The following is a 24,503-nucleotide window of genomic DNA, read 5'->3' as shown; positions in this document are numbered from 1 at the left end:
ATGTGTAGGATTAGGCAATCCTCTTGCCTGAGCACTTATGGAACAATATTTGTTTCTAATCCATAAGAATAATAATTTGCAGTTTTCGCTCATATTAAAACAGGATTTTCAATTAAAAATTTCAAATAGCCTGCTACCTGGACAGCTGTCATATTTTGGCATTTGACTAGTAAAACTACGCCATTACTGAAAATGGAACGATACACGCTTTAACAACGCTTTCAAATCGTTAAAATTCACTACAAAAATGATGAAAATTTTCGCAGTCACAGTTCGAAAAAATTAAAGTACTTTTGGGTCGCCTTGAAGTTCCTTCTCGGTCGGCAATAGTGAAACCGATGGAAAAATTTGAGCTCCTGGGACAAGTTTGTGATGGGAGAATGAAAACCAAGTGAGTTGTTCGAGGAAAACTAAGAATATTGTTGCTGTAGCAGTAGAGTTGACGAAAACCCAGATTTGTCAATTCCTCGTTAATCTTGGGAATTAGGCATTTCACAAACGACATAACACCGTATTCTGCATGAAGACTTAGATCAAAATTTGCTATTGGATATCTTAAACTTGATTCAACATCTTTATACTTGTTTCTTTGGGGCCACGTGAAAGGTAAGGTCTATGCCAATGCTTCACAATCGATTCAAAGACATGGAAGTTGTATTATCGAGGACATACAGTACCTACCAAATGTTCGAATTGGTCAAGGAAAATTTCATGAAAAAGATACGGTAGATATTCGTAGTTCTATGTGTATGTTTTTCTATGATAGGGTTAATAAAATATTTTTTATACGAACGAACTATTCACAGTAATGAATTGTGAAACTTAATAAGGTTCATGAGGTTGATCAAAGCTATATTTTCGCTATCTTCTTAATAATTCTGCTGCACATTCTTTTTACTAACACTACAAATATTCCATAACTGTACCTACATTAAAAAATATATATCTATTATTTTTAAATACATTAAATATTCATTTTTTTTTATTTACGTTTTGAATCTTCGAACTTGAGCAATCTACGACTCGATTAAAGATAATCAGATTACTGTTTATTGAAATAATGTAAAAACTCCATAAAAATCAGTGGTTCGAAAGGAGAATGGTTTTAGGAACGGTTTTGAACTGAGCGTTGCTTGCTGTTCTCTTTTAACGAACTTATCGCGGCGTTCGAGATCCGAACCTATCCAGATAATATGAAGTTTCTAGCTCTTCTTATTCTGGAGTAATATTTGAATTTGACCAGAAATTCGTCATCGGTGAGTTGAATCTCATCGTTTAAGGTCAATTCCGCCTAAAAGTTTGAAAATTACGGACTGGCGAAATGCAATCTCTCATTATGAATACATTTTCGGAAGTGAATGAACAAACTGTCGCAAATGGATACCTATGTATATTTCTTCAATATCTTTGAGTGCCTCCATCGAATTTTTTTTTTTGAGATAATACTGAGATAATATGGTCTCGATTTGTTAGCAGTTTATTCAATGAGGATTATTTCCACTGGTAAATTATACACTTTAGTTCAAACTCGATTTAACCACAGTCGACCCGCAAAAATCAAGACCAATGTCGGAGAAACTGAAAACACCGTTCCACTTAACCAATTTCTCTACTGACATTATGATTTCCAATGGAATGTAAGGCGGTATTCAATCGTCACTCTGAATAAGGCAATGTGAAACCGTATCTTAAATGAGAAGTGGGTAATTTCATCCTGAACGTTTTGGATCAGATGAAATCTATAATTCTGATTAATTCTTCTTTGGAAGAAACCCATTGTGAAGTTGTTAAGAGTTGAAAGAATAATACGGAAATTTATAATAATTATATTTATATTTATTTATTAATTAATAAAAATTGTTCATTCAAAATAGTTTGTTTGTGTAACTATTTGTGTTGGGATATGTTGCATTTGAAAAGGAAATCATGTTCTGAATTTGCTTTATATTTTTTTTTCTGTATTTTTTCGTATTATATGAATACAATGATAATAAAATTGAATGAAACAAAACGAAGACACTCATTCATAATACTCGTGTAATTATTATTATATCGGAAACAGCGAAAGGTAGGTATCTAGGAAAATGTGAATTTAGAGATTATGTTGAAATGAATTCATTGTTTTCTTCAGGAAGGACTTTAAATTATTGATTGTGAATCAATGTCCTCATTTATCATAAAAACCATTTGGAGAATTCAATCTCGTCGTTTTTCCTTTTTATCCTGTTTAATATTATTATGATCACCTATTTAAAACAATTGATATTGTGAAACGAAAGCCTTTTCTCGCTAAATAAATAGAGGGTTCAAGGTTTAGGCCGAACTGTATCATAAATTGACTCACACCAAATTATAGCGGAGAAAGAAGATTGAAAATCAATAATTGAAATTAACGCTTTCAAGATAGTATCATGTCCTCATCGACCATTGATTGAAATCACGTGTTTACTTCATTTACTCATAGTTGTTCTTTGAAATTCAGTCATTAATCAATGGTATCTTTATTATATTTCAAATTTCCGAAGCCATCATAAAATTAATGAAAATTTTGAGTTCTTTATATAATTCGCGTATTCCAGTTGAGTGTGCTCTATTTAAAAATATGTGGAAAATCAAAAATGAACAAGTCTTACGATTCCATTCATTGTTATGCAATATATGTCTTATAGCACCACCAAATATCAATTTAAATATATTGATATTGTTTGTGGCAACTTATCTGTTGCTTGTCAATATTTTTTTTTGGTACTTATGGATTCAGAGACAAAATGATGGGTTACTTTCTACCAGACCAACAGTTATAATCATGTTAGATCATATTGCTCAATCAACTCATTATTTGACTAACCACTTTATGCTGGTAAGAATGATTTTCTTCTACCGTGAGCCCTTCAAGAAGTTCAAAGATAAATTGAGAAAACTAGATGGAACCCTTGGAGTTTTCTGGAAGGAGAAGAAGACATTATTTGTATCATATCTGATTGAATTTGGTCCAACGATATTTGTAACCATAAATTTAATCGCATTCTCCTGGATCACAGAAAAAAACACAGAGGCGAGATATTATCTACTAGAACTGATCCAAATCGATCAGTATGTTTTAAATGTTTTTATGATATATTCCTTCCAGCAATGGTTGGCTGCGCTATATGCTTCTCTCAATAAGCATTTGAGAGAATTGGCAAAACATTTGGATGAAAGATGCAATCGTTTGAATACGAAAGGCAAGACGTTTTCATTGAATCTCAAATCAATTCTGGTTTTCCACAAGGAATTGATTGATGTAATCCACGATTTCAATAATATTTTTGGAATGAACATTCTATTAGTTGTGTTGGGCATATGTATTTATATAATAACTATCGTAATGGATTATATATTGATGATTACAAATTTCGATTTCAGCGATGTCATGTATGCTATATCTTTAGGGATTGCAATCGTGAGTATTTTCAGCATTGTCAGAAACATAAGTATGAAAGGTCATCATTATGAGTGAAGCCATTTGCATAATTTTTAAGGAAGATAACTGTTCAATTTTTACCAATATTTCTATTTGCATGATGAACTTTTGAACTCAGTAAGATCTTTAGTTTCTTAAGATTAAAACATTATCCAGACGACGTTTATGAAAGTAAGAAATTCACGAATAAAAGTATTATCACTTCAACTTTAAACTATGACTGTGCCTTTGGGGCGATGAGACACAGTAACAATGCCTATATAGAGCACAACCGGTTCTTCTAACTTGAACTAGTTCTATGATTCTGCGAGGTATCACAGAGGACTAGAAGAGTCTGAATAGAAATCATCGAAACTAATATCGAAAAAACAAACCATACCACTTAACCTATTGTACTATTCTTTCACTTACTTTTCTAAATAGCAAATATTTGTATAGTCAGATTAATAATGGTTTCATGTCTACCAAATTTTACCAAATTTAGTACAATAATTTTCAAGAAACACTGTCAATTAAACCAATGGTTTGTGCCTGACAGTAACAATCTTTATATCTAAACAGTTTCAAAATCAACAAATATACATGAACCCATTTTAGTATTTTCATTTCACTAGCTTATAATTATAAACACATATTCTCTTATTTATTATTTCCTTTTTTTAATTTTTTTTTTCTCCCCATTTTATTGATTTCCCCCCTTTTTTTGTTCTTCCCCTTATCGACAGAGATGAATGCCTGTATATTAATAATATATCAAATTAATTTCATGGTATTAAGACAATTTTTCAATTTTGGAAAAAGTACCTCCCCGAGCGGAGCTCAAACCCTCAACCTCCGAATACTAGTCCGATAGCTCATCGGCGAGAGCATCGAACTAGTAATTCGGAGGTTGCGGGTTCGAGCCCCGCTCGGGGAGGTATTTTTTTCAGAATTGAAAAATTGTCTGAATGCCGTGAAATTAATTTGATTTGTATAATTAGTTTCAAACTATAGAAGAGAAAATTTGGGTAACGAATTGGAGATCACTTCATCGAGAATATTTTTATCATATCAGTAGTCATATGAGTATATGATTTTGTGTCAAATAATAGGTATTTGCGGAAAGGTTGATTTTTTTCTTTCATTTGAAGAAAACGGCGGATGAAGCTATCGAGAGCTACAAGAAGTTTACGGAGATGCTGCTCTAAGTGAAAAAATGTATCGTGATTGGTTCCCTTCAAAGACGTTTTGGTTGTTGACGACAGCCTACGTGAAGGAAGGACAAAAATCATCGAACACGCTGAATTGGAAGTATTGCTCGATGAGGATCCGTGTCAAACGCAAGAACAGCTTTCTTTATCATTAGTAGTTACCCGCCGAGCTATGTCCAAGCGACTCCATGCGTTGGGAATGATTCAAAAACAAGGAACTAGGGTTCCTTATGAATTGGAGCCAAGGGACGTTGAACGTAATTTTTTTCTGTGAACAACAGCTTCAGTGACAAAAAATAGAGGGTTTTCTTGGTCGCATCGCGACAGGTGATGAATATACGGCAACCTAAAGAAAAGAAAGTCATGAAGACTGTTCGGTCATGCTTCTACGTCGTCGCCACGACCGAATATTCACGCTGGGAAGGTTATACTGTCTGTTATATAGGTCTGTGTTCTTGAAAAATTTGATATGAAAAATTTCCCTTCTTTATTGGTGTGTAGTCCATTAACTACAAAATCCGCTCAAACTTTTTTTTTATTCTGAAAGTCCAATGAATTATATCCGCTTGATTTGAGACTATAGGGAAAAATCATGCCTTAACTTCTACCTTCATAAATCCCTCATTCATATTTGAATGTGAATTTGAATGAACAACAATGGATAATTTTATAGTTGAACATTAGTACTTATATGCCCTTCTCAAAGTCGCCAGCTTTTTGCATATAAAACTTCATAAATATCGGTTGGGAATGTATTCCTTCAACATTCACCTTTAATATAAATGGCTCTCATATTAGTAATCTTAATTTACAAAAAAAATATATATGGCTCACAGAACTAATGTAATTTCTCGGATCGGGACGAATGAAGACATTGGCGAGAAAAGGGAGAATGATTAACTACAAAGGATCAAACTTTATGGAAATAGCAACGTGGAATATAAAAAAACTAAATAACAAGGATCAAGAAATTCAATACGCATCAAAGGATAGGAACATAGATATATATGCACAACACAAGAGAAAAAAAGAAGGGTAAAGGACAAATATGGCTTGGAGAATACCTGTTGATATATACCTAGTGGAGTTGAAAAGCAGAACCGAGTAAAAGAGGATGCGGCTCTGATGATTCATAACAAACTTGCTCAAAACATTCAAGAGAGTAAATACGTATCTGAAAGAAGAATAGTGACCAAACTTAAATCTTAAAACGAAATAATTATTTTGATTTCACGTGTAGGGAACACGATAATACCTGGAGTGGAACAGAAATTCAATGAGGGTATCACTGATGACATTGGCGAATTATTTATAGATTTATGTACTCAAAACGAGTTCAGACTGAATAAAACCTTCTTCAGACATAAAGAACAACACAAGTATTAATTTCAGAACACAAGAGGGGATAGATCAATGATAGACTACATCCTGATGAACAGGAAAATATTTAACTCACAAATATTGGACTTGAGATTTTGTGTTCTGCAAATAAAGATAGTGATCATATTTTTGTATCGGGTAAAATAAAGATGAAAATAAAGAAACCAAAGAAGACCCAATAATATGTAAGACAAAGATAAAAGTTGAAAGCCTACAAAACGGAACGATTGAAAATCTCTACATGTCCAGATTGGAGAAAAATATAAATAAAAACACAGTTACAGAGGAAGAAGGCATAGAAGACAGCTGCATTAAGATTAAAGACAACATTATAAATAATAAATATGCAGAACATCAAGAAAGCCGAAAAATACACCTTGGTTCTGTGAAGAAGTGAAAATAAAGTGTAAAGAGTAAACGAAGGCTTATCTTAGAAACATATCTACGAGAACTATAGAGATCTATATGAATTAAAGAAGACCACGAAAAATATAAAACAATTCGCAAAGAAAAAAATAGGTTAGCGGTAGAAAAAAAAGAGAATACTGAGAACAGTTCTCAAAAGAGAGGGAACATGAGTTTTATGGTCTGCAGAAGGAAATCTGGGGAATGATACGAGCACAAAGAAAACGAATGAAAGAACTTATTGAGGTTGAACATATTGAGAAACGTGGATGAACTATTTAAAACAACTACACTATAAAAAAGAAAATATAGTACTTGAAAAACCGGAAATCATAGTGAACGAGGATGAAGCTTCACATGTAGAAGAAGAGCAGATAAAACCGGCAATCAAAAAATTGAAGGAGAGGAAATCAAGTGGCAAGGACGGCCTACAAAACGAACTACTGAAATATGGTGGTACTAAGCTAACTGAAGAATTAACAACGTTTATAAATAAATCAATACAGAGATCACAGATACCAGAAGAATGGAGAACCAGCATTATGATTCTAATGCATAAAAGAGGTGATAAAACGGATCTGAATAATTACCGTGGAATCGATCTTTTGTGTACAATGCTGAAATTAACAACAAAAATAATTAGCCAGAAAATAAATAGAATTTTGGAAATAAATAGAATTTCGGAAGAACATCAAGGCTTTAGAAGTGGAAGATCATGTAACGACGCATTATCTGTTATTCAACAAATCAGTGAGAAGTCGATTGAGTATAATAAACTTGCATTCATGTGCGTCATAGATTTGGAAAAGGCATTCAATAGAGTTCAACTGCATGACGTAATAGGTACACATACTTTACAGCAGAAATGTTCCATACGATATAATTGAACTCATTGAAAACATATATTCGATGGATATAATGCAAGCAATAGTACCTAAATTCAGAGCTGACCGAGCCAATAGAGGTAACAGTTAGAATTAGATGAGGAGACTCATTAAGCCCATTGTTATTTAACATAATCTTAGACGAAATAATCAAACAGGTCAAAACAAAGATAGGTTATAAAATAGGTAATAGGGAGATAAATATATTATGCTATGTTGATGACACGGTCCTGATAGCTGGAAATGAAGATGACTTGTATCTGTACTTCACATGTTCAACATACGTTAGACGAGAAGACTGCGAGATATAAAACCAATTTGATTACAATTTTGCTGTGAATGCTTCAACTGCTGTGATAGTAGAAATGAGGAACCATGAATCCATCCTGAAATAATGCTTGTTGTTTTCTAGTATTTTTTTTGTGTACATGAAAATTTTTGATTTTTCATGCAACTGACATCCTTCCTCTACAAGTCTATTATATTTATATTTTTTTAATTTAATTCCCCAAAATACAAACTATTCAAACTATGTTACCATTTGTTGAAAACTTTTGACTCACTGAAGGAATGTTTTTATGTTTTTTCTCTCATTAATCTACGTGTGCCCAGAAAACCCGTTGCGACTACTTTCCTTTTTCCGCGCACTTATGTGTTTCTCTTCTCGCCTCTGTACCGGATGGAGCTCGTGTCGGAGCTATCTCTCTGTTCAGGATGTTTTAGATATTTTCAATCGTAAACCATCTGATAATGTCTTTGATATCGATTCACAACTATGATACATAGATAGCTATATCTGGACTATGGAGGTTTCCAAAGTTTAATGAAAAACTCTTTATTTCATGTTCCTAGCTTTTGGCTATTGTTATAGCCATCAAGAGCTCCTGAGATATTGAAATATTACGCACTATTTTTCTTGATTTCAAAAATGGACTTTCAATGGAATCAAGAAAAATGATGCTACTTTCCCATATCACCATATTATTTTCTCAAATCTAATAAAAAATATGTTACAATTAATATCATGAAACCGTAATTTTTGTTCGTTATGATCAAGGATATATTCGTTTATTTATTTCCCCATTCAACAGCCTGAGCCAATTACAGAATGGGAAAAAATTACAAGTTCAAGAAATTACAAGAAATGAAACCTTATTGAAATACATTCATTTTTTTCTTGTGAAAAATGGAAAAAAAAATTATACAGAAAAAAATTAATTCCGGCTATGACCCCAAAATAATCTTTTTTATAACAGATGGTTTTGAAAAGTGGTAAGTATCGAGTAATGAAATCCAAAGATCTATGAAAAACCCTTTATTTGATGAATCCCAGCTTTTGGCTATAATCATAGTCATCTTCGAGATTTGTAATTTGTTAAAAACAATATTCAATTAAAACACCGAACATTTGAGCCATTAAGGCTTACCAGCAAGTGAGTTGTTCCTCAAAAACTGTTTCATCCAAGAAACAACATTGCCATTGAGGCTTACCGAAATGTGGGTTTTTCCTCAAAAACTGTTTCATCCAAGAAAATCCAGAGATTAATGGAAAACTATTTATATCGTGAATCCAAGCACTCTGCCGTGTCATAGCCATATTCAGGGATTTGTAATTTGTTCCAAACAATATTCAATTAAAACACCGAACAACATTGTCATTGAAGGTTACCGAAATGTAGGTTGTTCCTCAAAAACTGTTTGATGCAAGCTATTTCGAGTGAAAATAATAACAATAAAAATATTCACTATAATCATAATAATAATAATGTAATGTAATAATATTATGAGTTTGTTTGGACAGTTATGATAGTGAATATTGTGACCTATTCACTCGAAATAGTTTCTTGGATGAAACCGTTTTAGAGGAACAACCCACATTTCGGTAAGTCTCAATGACAATGTTGTTCGGTGTATTAATTGAATATTGTTTTGAATAAATCACAAATCTCTCAAGGGATGAGCGCTAGGATTCATGAAATAAAGAGATTTTCTTAATCTTTGAATTTTATTACCCGATACTTACCAATTTTCTAAACCATCTGTTATAAGAAGGAATATTTTGGGATCATAGTCCCAATTTATATTTGTTCAGTCGTGAACAGCGGTCGTAGTTCTTCTCTTATTTTTGGGTTTTTCAATATTATTAGCAAAAATTCATCTAAAATTGACCGCAAATCCCTTTTTGCGGACAATTAATATTTTTTAGTATAATAGTTTAATTTTTCGATTTTTCACATAAAATTCATTTTTAGTGATTTATTGTTGTTATTTTTCCTCATTTTGTGATTGGCATATGTTGTTGAATAAAGTAATGAATGGATGAATAAATTTTGTCCTTGATCATAACGAACAATAATTCATGATAATAGTTGTAATATATTTTTGTTTGTTTTGTTTTTTGTAGTTTTGAGAAAATAATATGATGATGTGTGAAAGTAGCAGCATTTTGCAGAATTCTAAAGATTCATTATTGAAATCAAGAAAAATAGTGCGTAATATTTGATATTTCAGGAACTCTTTCGGTTATCATAATAATATCTAGAACTTCCAGTTCGATAAATTTATTATTTGAAACCACTCTATCCATTTACGTTCTATAAGAGCCAAATACACATAACTAAATATTTGTTCCGAATTGCTCCAAGTGCCGTTGAAAGTTGGACAATATTTTTCCTGATATGAGGACCCACAGAAAAATTATGTTATGTATTCGATATGAAACGTTTCGGTGAATGTGTCTCCAAATTGTTTATGGCTTGCAGAATTCGCAATAAATATTTATTTATATTTCAGCGGGTTCTTTGCAATGTTTTTAACATAGTTCCTCCAGAAAATTCGGGGCTAATTTCGGAACTCTATATAATAATTTGGGAATTACTGATGAATGGAATCTTCGTAATGTCAGTTATTAAAAGATATGGTGCACATCTGGGGAACAGAAATGTTGTAATCAACATAGTGGATGAATTAACTCACATTTATCATCATGTAACCAATCAGATAATGACTGTCAGAATGTACCTATTTCTAGGAAAAGATTTCATAAGATTTTATGAAAATATGGGGTTAATGGATAAAACCTTAGGAGTACGATGGAAAGAAGAAAGGAATTTATTTTTACCATTTATTGTGTATTTGATACCTTCCATGGTTGAATTAATTTTAGCTCTTATTCAAGTGGTATCTGACTACGATAATAACGGACCCTACGTTGTAATACTTGTACAGGTTTATCAACGTATTCTTTATGTTTTTTTCATGTTCACTCTGAATAGTTGGAAGACATCTTTGTGGAAATATCTAGATATACATTTGAGAAGAGCATGTTACAGCATCGAAGATAGAAAAACCTGCATGAGAAGGAAAACAGTGAACACATTCGACTTAAAATCATTAATTTCTCTTCACCGCAAAATAAATGACATGACTGAATGCTTCAATTCGATTTTTGGTTTTAACGTTCTTTTTATAGTTCTTGGAGCAAGCTTACACATAATAGCTGTCGCATCCAGCTTCATCTCGGATTTCATTTTGAGTGGTAACGACACAGACATCATTGTGAGAACTTCTTTCACATTTTTTTTCATAGGTTCTTCCATGGTAGGTATACGAATCTTTTGATGAGATCATCATTAATTTTGAGTTTTGTGACATTCGACTCCAACATTTATTATTGAAAATGTTTAAAAAAAATCGCCCTTCATTCCCCATTCAAAGTTTTTCTCGGAGAATAACTTAAGAAACTACTCTAGGGGAATAAATTAAAGGATCAAAATAAAAATTTCATTTCTCCATTTTGTTGGACATTATGAAAATTCGAATCGAAAATTCTTATATCCTATAATTTTTTGAATATTCGATCGGATGAAACAAAAAAACCGCTCTATAGATTGATTTGAAATTCTCTGGGATTGTTGTGGTGATATTGAACTGTAAAACGCTTACTTATGGTTTTTTCGATATTTTCAATTTAGCGCTTGATTATCCAAAAAGCCTCCAAAAGCCCTTTTTTCATCAACTTTTCAAATTGATGTAGAGAACGAAAACAATTTTTTTCCGAAAATACCATAGCTACTTCTTGTAGAGAATTCATTCAAGATTTCAAAACATCTCCTAAATTTTCTGTGCAATCATTGATTGGTGAGATATTGATGGTTAAAGACAATAAGGTCCTTTTCAATTCAAAGTTCGATATTTCAGCGAGAAGTACTCGTATCGAAATTTTGAAACAAGGATATTGAAGCTGAATGAACAAGTTATCTCATCCCTATAGTGGATGAGTTGGAAAAAAATTTTCAAGTCTGTAGGCCAAAAATAAAAACTGAAAAAATTTCGCAGAAATTTTAGATACTGTATTCATAAGAATTGAGCAGTACACGTTGCTTGAAAAATTTTTTCATCATGAGATCTCTAAACTATAAACTTCAAGCTTCGAAAGTTTTTTTTCAAATTGAGATACGACCATTATTATCGAAAATTCAGCCATTTGAAATACCGCTAAAAATTTCGAATTTTATTTCGATCCTTCAATTTATTCCACTAGTATATTGGAAAATCATAATTTATGAAATAATATCAAATGAAATTTAAACTTCATATTGCATCATGATCGTTTCAATAATTTGTTGTTTTACACTCTCATATATTATAATGAATACAATTCTCAAGCAGGCAAGACATTCGCCAGATTAACACTCATCTTTGGACCAAATACATGAGTATTTGGTTTTAAGACGAGTGTCAATCTGGGGAATAAAATTATTTTTTCTATTTTTGTAAGGTACAAAAGTATTAGCAGTTTTGGAAGGTAATATTGCTGTGAAGTTCTCAGAAAATTCTCCTTGAAATTGTTAATTGTTGTATTTATCAGAGTAAAATTAACTGTTCTGTGCCTGTGTAGAGGTGGCATAATATCGAAGCTAACACAGTCGGTTTGCCACACACATCTCAAAAAGTATTAAGATTGTCGTATTAAAAAAAATCAAATATACAACTTCGTGCTTTTCGTTGCGGAATATTGGAAGGTAGATATGAACCCACAATGAAAGGGAAATTGGATTTCGGTGAATTTGCTCGAGATTTTTATACGAGGGCTACTAGTCATGTATTGAGAATTGGCAACATTGATATTGCCAGGTGACATCTGGTATTGACATCGTAAAATTTGACATTTTTTTGTGTTATAAGAACTCGTAACGTTTTATTGAGTAAATTGAAAATTTCATCTCTGCCACAACATGGATTTAACTCGTGAAAACTTTTGAGCTATTAATTAATTATTGAGTTATTATTATTATTACTTTCGAGGTGGTCTAAAATTTTACAGTGAATGTGTATTTCGAATTAGAATCAGAAAAATTTTAATATTCAGTAGAATTGAATTGAAATATTGAATGTGGAATTTTTTTTCAGATGCAACCTGTTCTCTTGGCCATAGGTGGTACGATGGTGAAGAAAGAATCCAAAAAAATTTTATCAACGTGTTTCGATGCATTGAATAATTTACCAATATTGCCAAAAACACCGAAAGATATGCTAATGAGGGAAGGATTTATTACTCTTGTTGGTCAATACCAAGCAATCTCTTCTGAAATCACAGCAGCAGGTTTTTTTCCAGTCGATCTTTCTATGCTGGGTTTTATAGTAGGGTGTACAACTTCTTACTTTATCGTAATATTACAATTTATTCAGGCTACAAGTAGTTCAAGTTGTACTGGAAATCAATGATTACACAAAATAATATGTTATGAAACATATTGAAAACACTAAAGCACTTATGATAATGACAAACATTATTTTATTTACGAAATAATTATAATTATTTGTGAAACATTTTTTTGATTGACTGCACTCAATTCTAAGAAAAATTATGATGAGAATTGATGAACCAATTCAATGGTGGACAGATTTCGATTATGGTTTTTTATGTTCAGTCAATGATAAAAATTGGAATAATTCAAGAAGAAATAAGTATATCCTGAATTTTATGTGTCGAGTTGCCGAGTTTCTGATTAAACTATAGAAGTAATTTGAATGAATTTGATGCAATATTGTTTTCCTCATCCCAAGTGATCCAAGAATTCCAGAATTTGATGAGTTATAAAATTGTTCATTGAAAAATTACAAGCCCAAATAATATCGGAGAATTTTGAATCAAATTTTCGATAATTTAATTAGTATTGAATGCTCTGCGAATGTAAATTTATTATTGAAACTGAGAGAATAGGTATCATATAAACTAGTATGCTGAACAAATAAAGATGCATCAATGGATATGTGCTTAAGCGTATCATCAATTTCAAGTTTCATTCTCAGAATGAAGGAAATATAATTTTATATTTTGGTACAGTAAATTTCTATTTATCATGTTGAGAAATGAATATTATTAGTTAATGCTCCGAATGATTTCAAATGAAATGGCCTACATCGAAATTTCTAATTTTACATTAACGATCTCATCAAAACCTTGTGAATGAACGCATCGATAATTTTATGCAATTTTTGATTTGAGAAATTAATGCAATACATTAATTCCAATCGGAATAGTAACGCACGAAAAGTTGATAGGGAAGACCTTCATCACAGTTTGATCAAGTTTAGGTACTGTTAATCAATATTTTACGCAGCGTGTTACCTATAATACTCAGTAGGTGCTTAGGGTTTCAGAAGAAAATTTAAACAGAAATCTATAAAATTTGAAATCTTAGCTGATAACATCAAATATTATCATGAAGGAAATAAAAACAGGACTATATTTTAAAATAGTGAAATGAAATATTTGATTTTTTTCGTTTGCTACTCTTGAAAAAAGTGAATTGTGTATTTTTTCATGCCAATAACGATACTCTTTTGAATATATAAAAATAAAGATTTCGAAGTCTGAAAGAAAAACCTCAATAATCTGGAAATATTGAAATTTAAAGTTGTATGAACTATGAAGTGAACAAACCCACAAAATTCAATCAAAATTGGACTGCTGATTTCAAAGTTATGGATATCTGAAATTTAGGCCATTTTTCATGAATCACCTTGTACTCCGAAACTTACAGTGTTAAAATACACAACAAGCTATTTTTCTGAAAGGCCTTGATGACCTGCATTCACTACTAGGCTATGACCAATCACTCATAGATACCCCCAGTATAATCGCAATAATTCTGGGGAATTTCTGATGATATTGAAAACCCATAATTTCTGCTGTGATTTTTCGATTACCTATATTAGAATTTTGTACGAAACTGTTGAGAATTGATGATTATATACACTTCGCCAAAAAATTAACGCACCACTAAAAATAAGGAAGAAGATACATTTTCGTCAAAACTACTTGTCCGATTTGGATTTTTTTTTAATGACAGGTTATTTTCTCCTAAATATTATTGAGTGAACCATTTATGCCCATAAAAACCTGTATTTTACAAATAACGGTTGCCGTAATTATAGCTTGTTTTTTTCATAATATTTGTATAACTCCGTAGAGTGTAAAGCCCGCCACTCACGAAGCGTTTTTTCGAGACTTTGAACGCCAGGCGTCCAAGAGATTCCAGTCGAGCAGTCAAGTTCATTCTCTGATTCACGGTCGTGCGGTTGTGTCCCGAGCTGCCCGACTGTAAAATTATCCGAACGCTCGAACATGGGTGGCCGCCTTAACAGTTATATTATCAAGTTGGAATTAAACTTACACTTTAGCCTCATCGTTTTTCAAAATTTTCTTTTTTGATTCACTTCATTATCTTTCTTATTACTTCAGAAACACCATTTTATACCATGATTTTGTTGAATTTCCTTAACATTAAACAACACGGAAGAAGGGTGTATCTAGACAACTAAACTTACTAGCAGGCTATGAAAAAACATAGAGTACCAGTAATTGTCAGATGCAAACGCTTAGTGTCAGTGTAGTATTCTTTAAAAATTCTTTTATTAACGAATATACAACGGGAAACACTAAATCTTACACGCGAAGAATGTGATCAAACAATAATATTGCTTGAGGATGGAAGTTACCGAAGAATTGGTGAAAGATAGTGGAGATTTTAAAACCATATGTAGGTAATGCAATTTGCGCTATATACAATAGGGCAAGGATTTTTGTTAATGCAGAATGATATCAGACCTCACGCCTCTCGAGTTGTGAGAAATTATCTAGAGAAAGTCGGTATGGTCAGCTCGAAGCCCGGATTGAATCCCATAGAGAATCTTTGGGATATTCTAGGGAGAAGATTACAAGAGAAACGTAACTTGAATGGCATAAAGTCTCTTATTTTAAGTATAGGCCAAGAAGTTATTCGTGCCAGAGATGGAAATACTCGCTATTGACACTTTCGATTAACTTGTTTATTTTTTATTATGTTTCGTTTTTTCGTTGCTGAATTTTGATCTTCATTTCACATAGAAACATAAAATAGAGTTTCTCGAGTAATAAGGAGGATAATAAAGTAAATCAAAAATAAAAATGTTGAAAGAAGATAAGTCTGAAGTGTAAATTCAATTCCACCTTGACAATGTAACTGTTAGGGGAGAGTCGGGTGATCGTGCGCATTTCCACAATCTGGTAGATAATATAATTTCGTAATCATCATGCAGACGCCATCTCTTGACAAAATTATGTTCTATCCCATACAAGAAGGGTAAATCCATAGACAAATAAAGAGAAGACTGACGACTGCGTAGGATCGTTTGAAATGTAGACCCGAGGGACAGGGTTTGGAACTAATGTATCGCTATTTCACACAAAAACATATTTCATCCTTATCTACTGAAAATGAAATGTTTTCGGTGTAAATTCCAACCTCCCTTTTGTGTTTCAGTTCTGTCCTGATTCTTAGTTTCTTGCAGGTTCCAGTTTGTTAATAATAATAACAATCTTTATTTCAGAAGGTTCTCATTTACAAAAAAGTACAAATGAAACAGTGTCAAAAACTCTTCACATAAAAAAATCCTAAATTTAAGAGGATTCCAGTTGAATTAAATGATCATGTATGTATTTTTTGAAATTTTCCTCCATTTGAATATTTGCTGGCAACGCATTGAAGAATCTCAGGCATATATCTTCTAGTTTTTTCGTATAAGTATGATAATTATAAATTTAAAGCACCTTTCGTCATAACTGATCAGCATTTTGTCATATCATTATTCATGTTGCCTCCAAAATTGTGTATATATTACAGGGGTTCAATCACGAACAGGCACTGATTTCGACCTCCAACTAGAATTTTTGAATGGTATAAAGCAATTGAAGCTGTTCATTCCAGCAAATATTAACAAGAACAGTAAAATATGTTGGGACCATATCAGTGAGGACAATTTTTTCAATACACCTAATACAAGACTTTTACCTTCACCCCTGCCAGATTCTCCAAATTATGCACTGCTTTCAGATCAGAATAATTTTATTGATTGTGTGCCGAGTACTAGTTTAACAGATTCAAGTTCAGATAGGATCAGAAATAACCAACCGAATACTGATACTATTTCCCTTTTTGTGAAGAAAAAACTAGACATTTTAAATCAAACTAATATCAAGGAAGAGAGTCATTTAACAAAGAGAGTTTTTTTATATTAGTACCTAAATGTCGAAGAGAGCAGTTGTGTCGATTTAAGAGAACGGAGCTATATTTTCACTTCATATTGTTCTATTGCTATCACCTTTTATACTTTCAATAAAAGTCTCTTCAGGATCATCATTGATTTTTCACTTTGTTCCAGGTTTCAAAAGGCTTATGTTAGAGCTCTGCCAAAGAATTGAAGATTCCAATTCTAAATCAATCCTTCGATTTCCTGGATTTTTTCAGTAATCACAAAAATAATTATTTTATTGTCAATCTTCAAATGGAATGTTTCCTTCTTTAATATTTAAGTGGTACAATACGATATATATAATTTGATTCAATTATTTCATTAAATTCTGTTCACAAATATCAATTTGTATAATTATGTTCAATAAAAAGTATGTCAAAATTCGTTGAGTATTATAACTTAAGTAAAAATTAAGTTGGATGCAAAACCTCACTGAAATATTGAAAAAACTGTAGGTAATTGATATACAGTTTTTTCACAATTTTCAGTGCAGGTTTTCATTCAAATTGTGAGTTGTTTCGAGTTATGAAATAATAAGGAGCCAAATGCGCAGAATCAACATCATTAGTTCCATTCCCTGCCCATAAGGTCACCAGAATCACGCTTATTTATTTTACCGTTGAGTCGTCACTCTTTCCCTCCAAAAGTGACGAAAACGGTTTTTCAAAAAAGTGAAAATTAAAATACTTACGGCTTATTTTCACCAAGACACTCATTAGAGCAACACATGCGTGAACAACCAAGTGGCCATTTTGGATATATAAGTTGCAGTGATTTACCCTCTATGGGTAAATCACTGCACCTTATATATCCAATAACTAACTTACTAAGAAGAGAATGACCTGTCATCAAAAAAAGTCCAAATCGGACAAATAGTTTTGACAAAAATGTGTCTTAAATTTTTGCCCAATTTTTAGTGGTGCGTTAATTTATTGGTAAAGTGTATATCCCATTTAATTGAATGATTAGGAAATGAAATTTTTTAATCAGCGGTGCTGTTCCATTATTTCGCCATTGGGTAAATATTATTACTTATGCGCAATGCACACCCTATATTATATATACATACTAAATTCCATTAAAATCGAATTAGTAGAATTTCACAAATGTCCAGAGCTGCAGATTGCACTTATAACCAGATCCAAGTAGGTAATTGCGGACACACAGGCCGACAATGAAATAGACAGACTGAAACGAAGGCACGAAACCATCAGAATGGTCTGAAATACATTTTGAATGCAAACATTTTCCAATCGGATACCAGAGAAATAGTTCATCTAAAATGAAGAGTCTGAAGAGTGAAGACAAAAATCTGAAAATTCTCATTGCATTTGGTATATAATATTAATAAGGTTTAATGAATATGATATGAATTTTGAAAATATTGATGCAAATGTTTCTTAAACCCACTCGAAATTAATGAATGGTTATGTAATAACCATTCAAAGCTCATTTCTGATAAACCTACATCTCATCAATATAAACAAAACAAAGTTTTTAAATATCTGTTGTTGCATGATAGAAATTGTTACTATTCATTATCATTGAAAAAATATTCAAATGAGGATATTTAATTCAACTTTTTGTCTATTCAATCGATAAACTATTCATTAGCAATCTGTCTTACATATTTGTAATTTCCATTAATGATAAAATTTTATGAAACACTTCCTCCGAGACTTCCTCCTATGTGTTGTTAAAAGAAACTCCTTTATAATTTTTATCGTGATCTACCTAGATTTTATGGAGATGATCTTGAAAGGTTTATTAGAAATAACAACTGATTTGGTCGATTTTCTCCCCATGGAGTTGTTATTACTGTTACCCACTGATCTAGATTATATGAAATATTCTATATTCACTAATAAATAAAATTTGATTTTAGTCTGTGAATGATTTATTGGCATATTTACTTCATTGAAATTCAGTAAGTTTTCGAAACATAAGACTGAAGCACTGAGGATGAAAAATTGTAAAGAAAACACAAACATTCCGAAACTTCATATCTTCTTATTTTTTCATTTTTGCAGTATAATAAATTGTCATAATTGAAATTGTATTTTCAAGCAATTCAATCCTATTTCACTATTCTATATAATTAAACAAATATCTTCTTTATCTTTAATTAAGACTGCGTATCGTTTCTAAAAAACGAATATAAAGTGAGAATTTCTGCTGAATTTCAGTGTTATTTTTAATATTTGAAATATTTGCAGTTATTTGGAAAAACACGCTTGACTTTGCAAATATCAATATTTCACAAGAATGACTTGGTAACCTATATATTTCGAAGGAATGGAGAGAAATCTAAATATTATTCTTCAAATTCCACCAATTATTTATCAAGATATACTGACGGTATTTTGATTCAATAACACACTTAATCAATTATTACTGAAGACTGTCACTTTCACTTCGTCTAGTATGAAGGTATGCAGATGTGTTTCTTGGATGAGGAGGAATATGTGTGGAACAGGGATCAGCATACCTATATTACACCCAATAGCAATAATATTTTGGTTGCTTTTTTTGAGTGCTCTTAAAAATGTAATGAAATATTCGTTGGTGTTTATATCGAAGAAAATGATACCTCACAACTAGTTTATTACTGTTTCGAACATGATTCAAATTGATTCTGAATTTGGCTTATGAATTTTCTATGCAAAGACAGACTCCTTCTCATTGAAAATCCACGAAACAACTTTTCCAGGAAGGAAAGTTTTCGAGAACGTGAAGTAAATTTCATTTACAAGAATATGTACATTAATTATAGGTACATCATGAAATGAAAATTATTATTGAAGAGTTTGTATAGATAACGATGCCATTTGATCTGAATTATTATTTTGAATGGTATGGGTAGATTATTACATTGATTATCATTGATCATCATTGATTTCAATCAATAATAATAATTGGAAAAAAATATACATAGGTATGTAGTATGTACCTATATGTATGTATATATATTTTGTTCTCGTACATGTAAATATGTGGTTTTGAAGAATAAATATATATTATTATTATCAATTCTTGAGTTTGTTGTGTGAAAAATGTATTATTAAATAATAACCAAGTGAAGTCCTAGTATGTCAGCGAAGTTTTATCGAAGGATATGATTTTAATTGAAGAAAAGATAAATCTGATGATAAATAATAATTCTAGTTGATAATCAAAGTATTGGATTCTATGAATTCCATAATTAATTGTGTTTTCCAAAAAATCACTCTTTCAAACAAGATCAATATGAACTTACAGCAAAAGTAATCCACATATTGAAAATAGTATGAAAATCACCAAGTTCCACTTGTATCACATTCACTAGCAATCTCACAAGTACAAGTAACTAGTGCAGTTGCATCGCGATATGAGAAAGTTTAAAGCACATGTATCAGTCAGCTACTGAGAGACTAACGAAGTCCAAGAAGAAGCTGTGATCTTCAATGAAGAGAAAGAGAAGGGAGCATTGTCCCACACTATTCAAGAAAGGGGTATAATATTATAGAAAGTTGTACTGCCGGCAGCAGCTTACCAATAATCGTCTACAAAACGAGGAGCGACCTTCACTTGAAGAATTATCAGTATGTATACCATTCCCAGCCATTTGAGACGTGTTGAATGTTCTTCAGGATTACATTTGGTTACCAAATTCACTGAATGCATTATATACAAAGTATCCCAAGTTCGAATGCCTATTAGACGTTTCTGGAGAACTAGACCTATTTAAAATCTAAAAATTGGGTTTCTATGATATTGTTCTCTACCTAGCTAAAATATTTTTGAAGCCTGAACTCTCTCAGTTATTCAGGGAACGAAGAAGAAAGTTTTTCTTCCTCATAATTTCAAATTTTTAGATTTCAAATATGTCCAGTTCTCCAGAAATGTCTAATAGATGTTTGAATTTGGGACAACCCGTATATTATAATATTATAGAGGGTGATTCACCGCGATGGGCTATTAGACGTTTATGGAAAACTAATCAAAATTTTCTGCTGAAAATTTGCATGTTGGGGTTTGAGACAATGATTATACTCCCTAAATTTTTTTCAGATCTCTACAACTTCCGGTTATACCGGAAAAATGCTACTACTTATTTCAAATAGCAAAAATGTGCAGAGTGTTCATCAGAAGATCATGAACTTGACTACTCAAATTCATCAAAACCAAGATTTCCAAATTAGAACCTATCTTTTACATTATTTCAATCGATTCTACGTACAAATGTTATGGGGGTTACCTAAGCAAACCCTATACCTAAAATGAATTACCCGTTTGAATCTAAAATGAATACTTTAATGGTTTTCGATGAAGAACTTTAAATGAGGAAAAATCGCAATTCCTAAGTGAAACACAGAAAGAAACAATAATTCGATGTTTCGATAACTATATTTGACATTTCAAGAAATTCGAAAAATGCTTTTTCAAAAAAATGTGAGTCCTCATCGCCACCTTTTTTTTTATAAGAATCCCATTAACTCATGAACCGTTGAGTTACCCAAGGTATGGCATATTGACGAAATTCAAGTCAATAAAGCTATCTAATGATCAATAATATACTGGGTATGCCATTCGAAATAAGGAAGTAGTAGTAGTAGTAATATTTATCCAGTGGCATAGATATGGGGTACGATAATCCTTTTCTTATTGAAAAGCTACACCACTTTTTTTTTTAAATTATTCCACCTACCATTTCCGAGATGATCAAGTACAAAGCAAAGACGATCCACTAAAATCTACAAAAATTAATTTTTATCTTCTTCACGGATAGTGTTTGCTTTGTACTCGATTATCTCGGAAAAGGTATGTACATTTTATGAAAAAAATTCAGGAGACCTTTTTTCCAGTGAAGCTCTGTTGATTTCAGAAATGAAATAATTTTTTTTGGAAAAGTAGATTTTCAATAGGAAAAGGATGATCGTACCCCATATCTACGCCACTGGATAAATTTGGCCGGAGACACTTACCTGATTCGAGACATTACATTATCTAGACTTCAATTTCTAAAAACTAAAACAAGGAATGTAATAATACTAGATTTATAAGTAAAAAGCTAATCCCCTTATCTCGAAAACGAAGCTTGCTAGGATATATGTTTATACGAACTTTTTTTCGTGTAAATAGTTGTTCTATCCGACGCCAAAGTTATTGAACTAAAATTTGTATATTTATATGGGCGTATATGGCAAGGGCGGCGCTAGCCTTAAATTTTGGGTGGGTGTCCCGTTATGGGGTTCAAGCTTAGACTATAAAGATTCATCACATACATGAAAAACTATATCCCGAAATTCATTTTTTTCTATACAACCATTTCCGAGATATAACGGAAAATGACATTTTTTTATCGATTTTCGACAGCCTGTATCTTTTTAACCGGGCCGAATCGGAAAAAATGGTAAATGGAAAAAGGGTTTCTATTGACCTCAGGAATCTTCGGTTGAAATACATGTACAAGTCAAAGACTCACCCTGTATAAGTAAGTCTGATATATAGTCTAAGGTCTAAGGGGTTCAAGTTTTTTGATGGGACCATTTCGTAATTTATCTGCTTGAAATGCATATAAAGTGTTGGGTTGTTCAATTTTGGGGGGAGGGTGTTATGACCCCCTTGACCTCCCCCCCCCCCCTGGGACCGCGCTTGGTATAAGAGCGCTCCCAATTTTTGCCTGAGGGGACACCTGCGCAGCTACGGAGGGGGACAATGCCATGCCATCATTGCCATCCCAAAAACGTACCTGAAAGAAACACCGAACTTATCGCTTCTGAAAAGGGTTCAACTTCAGATGCAACAGTAATACAACCTCTTTCAATTGCCATACATAGTACATGGATGATTTAAAACGAATAACAAGTAACCAGAAACTATGAAAATTATGATCAATCAAAAAACAGTATTCGAATTAGTCGTACTCTGAGCGTAGAGCTAGAACGAATTCAAGATGAACCGATCACTCTTTAAAGTGGACAAAAGATAGAAGCAATGCAATTATCTTTATATACACCTTGAAATGAAAATAAAATCGACTTAACGACTTATTAATACATCAGGAGAATCAGAAAAAAACCTGAAAATAAACCCATGTTATGGTCCCGGCGATCGTGACGCAATATCAGCGCATTCAAGTTTTACTTACGTAACAAGAGAAATTCGTAATTTTTGCTATGGTTCTGAATAAGCGATCAACACTGCATATGCACAAGCTTGAAACTGCAAAAACTTGAAATGAACTGCTGTAACGAAAATACCAATAAGCTGAAATATTTGTCGATTGTATATAGGTGAATACTGCTTATACAAGCTTATTTATTGATTGTTTGTTTGATGTTAAGATTTTTTGTACTTTATAATATCGTTACGACTCCCCATGTAATTCTTGATGGGTCGAATATTGGTACGTTCACTGTAAAAAAACAATGAAAATAATCAAATATCAGGTTCGGTATTCTTCTTGAAATTTTTATTCTTTTGGCTTTACGATCAATAAAACTTATTATTATTATTAAAGAAATTACAGAGTAGAGGCAAAAGCCTATGAACTCAAAGAAAGGTGAGAAAAATAGTTAAACATTCTATATGTATATATACAGACAACAATAATAGAACTAAGAACCAGTAACAAACACAAAAGTAAGAGCATTGAAATGTTTATTTTATTTCTGCCTAAGTGCATGATTTCATCTTGATGAAATGTATATTTTCGAAATTATCAGGAATACAAAATTTCTTCTTCATACTTCAAATTAGGTATTTGCCTGTTTCTTCTTCGTCACCATGCCTAATCTGGTCTCAAGTTGTCACTCCATCGCTTCCTCGGTCGTCCGACACTTCTGCGACCCAAAGGTGATTTGTCGCGAGCAATTTTAACAATTCGTGTGTCGTCCATTCGGTTAATATGTTGGTTCCCCTCGACCTTCCTAACCAGTATACAACTGTTAATATCTTTTAAATTGCATGTTTCTCTGATAGTTTCGCTTCGTTCTCTATCCAACAATGGTTTTCCAGTAATTCTTCTGGGAATCCTCATCTCTGCTGTTTCCTGTATACGTCTAGTTTTTGATGTGTCTGGTCGAGTTTCAGTTTCAGTTTCGAACAGCCATATTTACACAGCCTAGTCGAATTTTGTCAATTATCGAACCCAACCGCAGCATAGGACAACGAGATCCGAACTTCTGAATTTTCTATTATTTCCGTTTCAGCATTATCCAGCAGGCGTACTGAATTGAATATGACAACGGATTTGTCATCAAGAATGGGTTTGGGGGAGTTAATGTTTGTGGCATTAGCATGTAGTTTTTATTTGATTGATTATTTCATGATGTCAACAAAAATTCAGGTTTCTGATTTTTCATGATTGAAACAGAGCTAAACATAAATGAAGTATCATTTACGGATCTTATATAGACTAACCTGAAAAGCCAAAAAACCCTAAGAACACTAGGGGGGAGCCAGGGGTTTCGCCTAGGGCGGCAAAATTCAAGGGCGGTATTTCAAGCTCGATCAACAAAAATCCCATGTGTAGAAATTAAAATTACCGAATGAGGTACAATTCCTTCAGCAACAACAGAAAGTAATACCGACAATTTTAATTAACATCAAAAACCATCA

At 32.2% G+C, this 24,503-nt stretch overlaps 1 protein-coding gene across 2 annotated transcripts in view; it reads right to left on the bottom strand.

Moving 5' to 3' along the window:
• Window positions 1-20,328, bottom strand: part of LOC123684057 (altered inheritance of mitochondria protein 3) — a 29,303-nt gene extending 8,975 nt beyond the window's left edge. For both annotated transcript variants that reach the window (XM_045623163.1, XM_045623172.1), the window contains exon 1: window positions 20,158-20,328. In XM_045623163.1, the coding sequence (XP_045479119.1) occupies window positions 20,158-20,175 (18 nt within the window). In that variant the 5' untranslated portion in view covers window positions 20,176-20,328. The remainder of the gene's footprint in view (window positions 1-20,157) is intronic.
• Window positions 20,329-24,503: the final 4,175 nt, after the last annotated feature.

The sequence above is a fragment of the Harmonia axyridis genome, chromosome 1, assembly GCF_914767665.1.
Source record: "Harmonia axyridis chromosome 1, icHarAxyr1.1, whole genome shotgun sequence".
Classification (NCBI taxonomy): Eukaryota; Metazoa; Arthropoda; class Insecta; order Coleoptera; family Coccinellidae; genus Harmonia; species Harmonia axyridis.
This window is presented reverse-complemented; position numbering and strand designations above follow the sequence as displayed.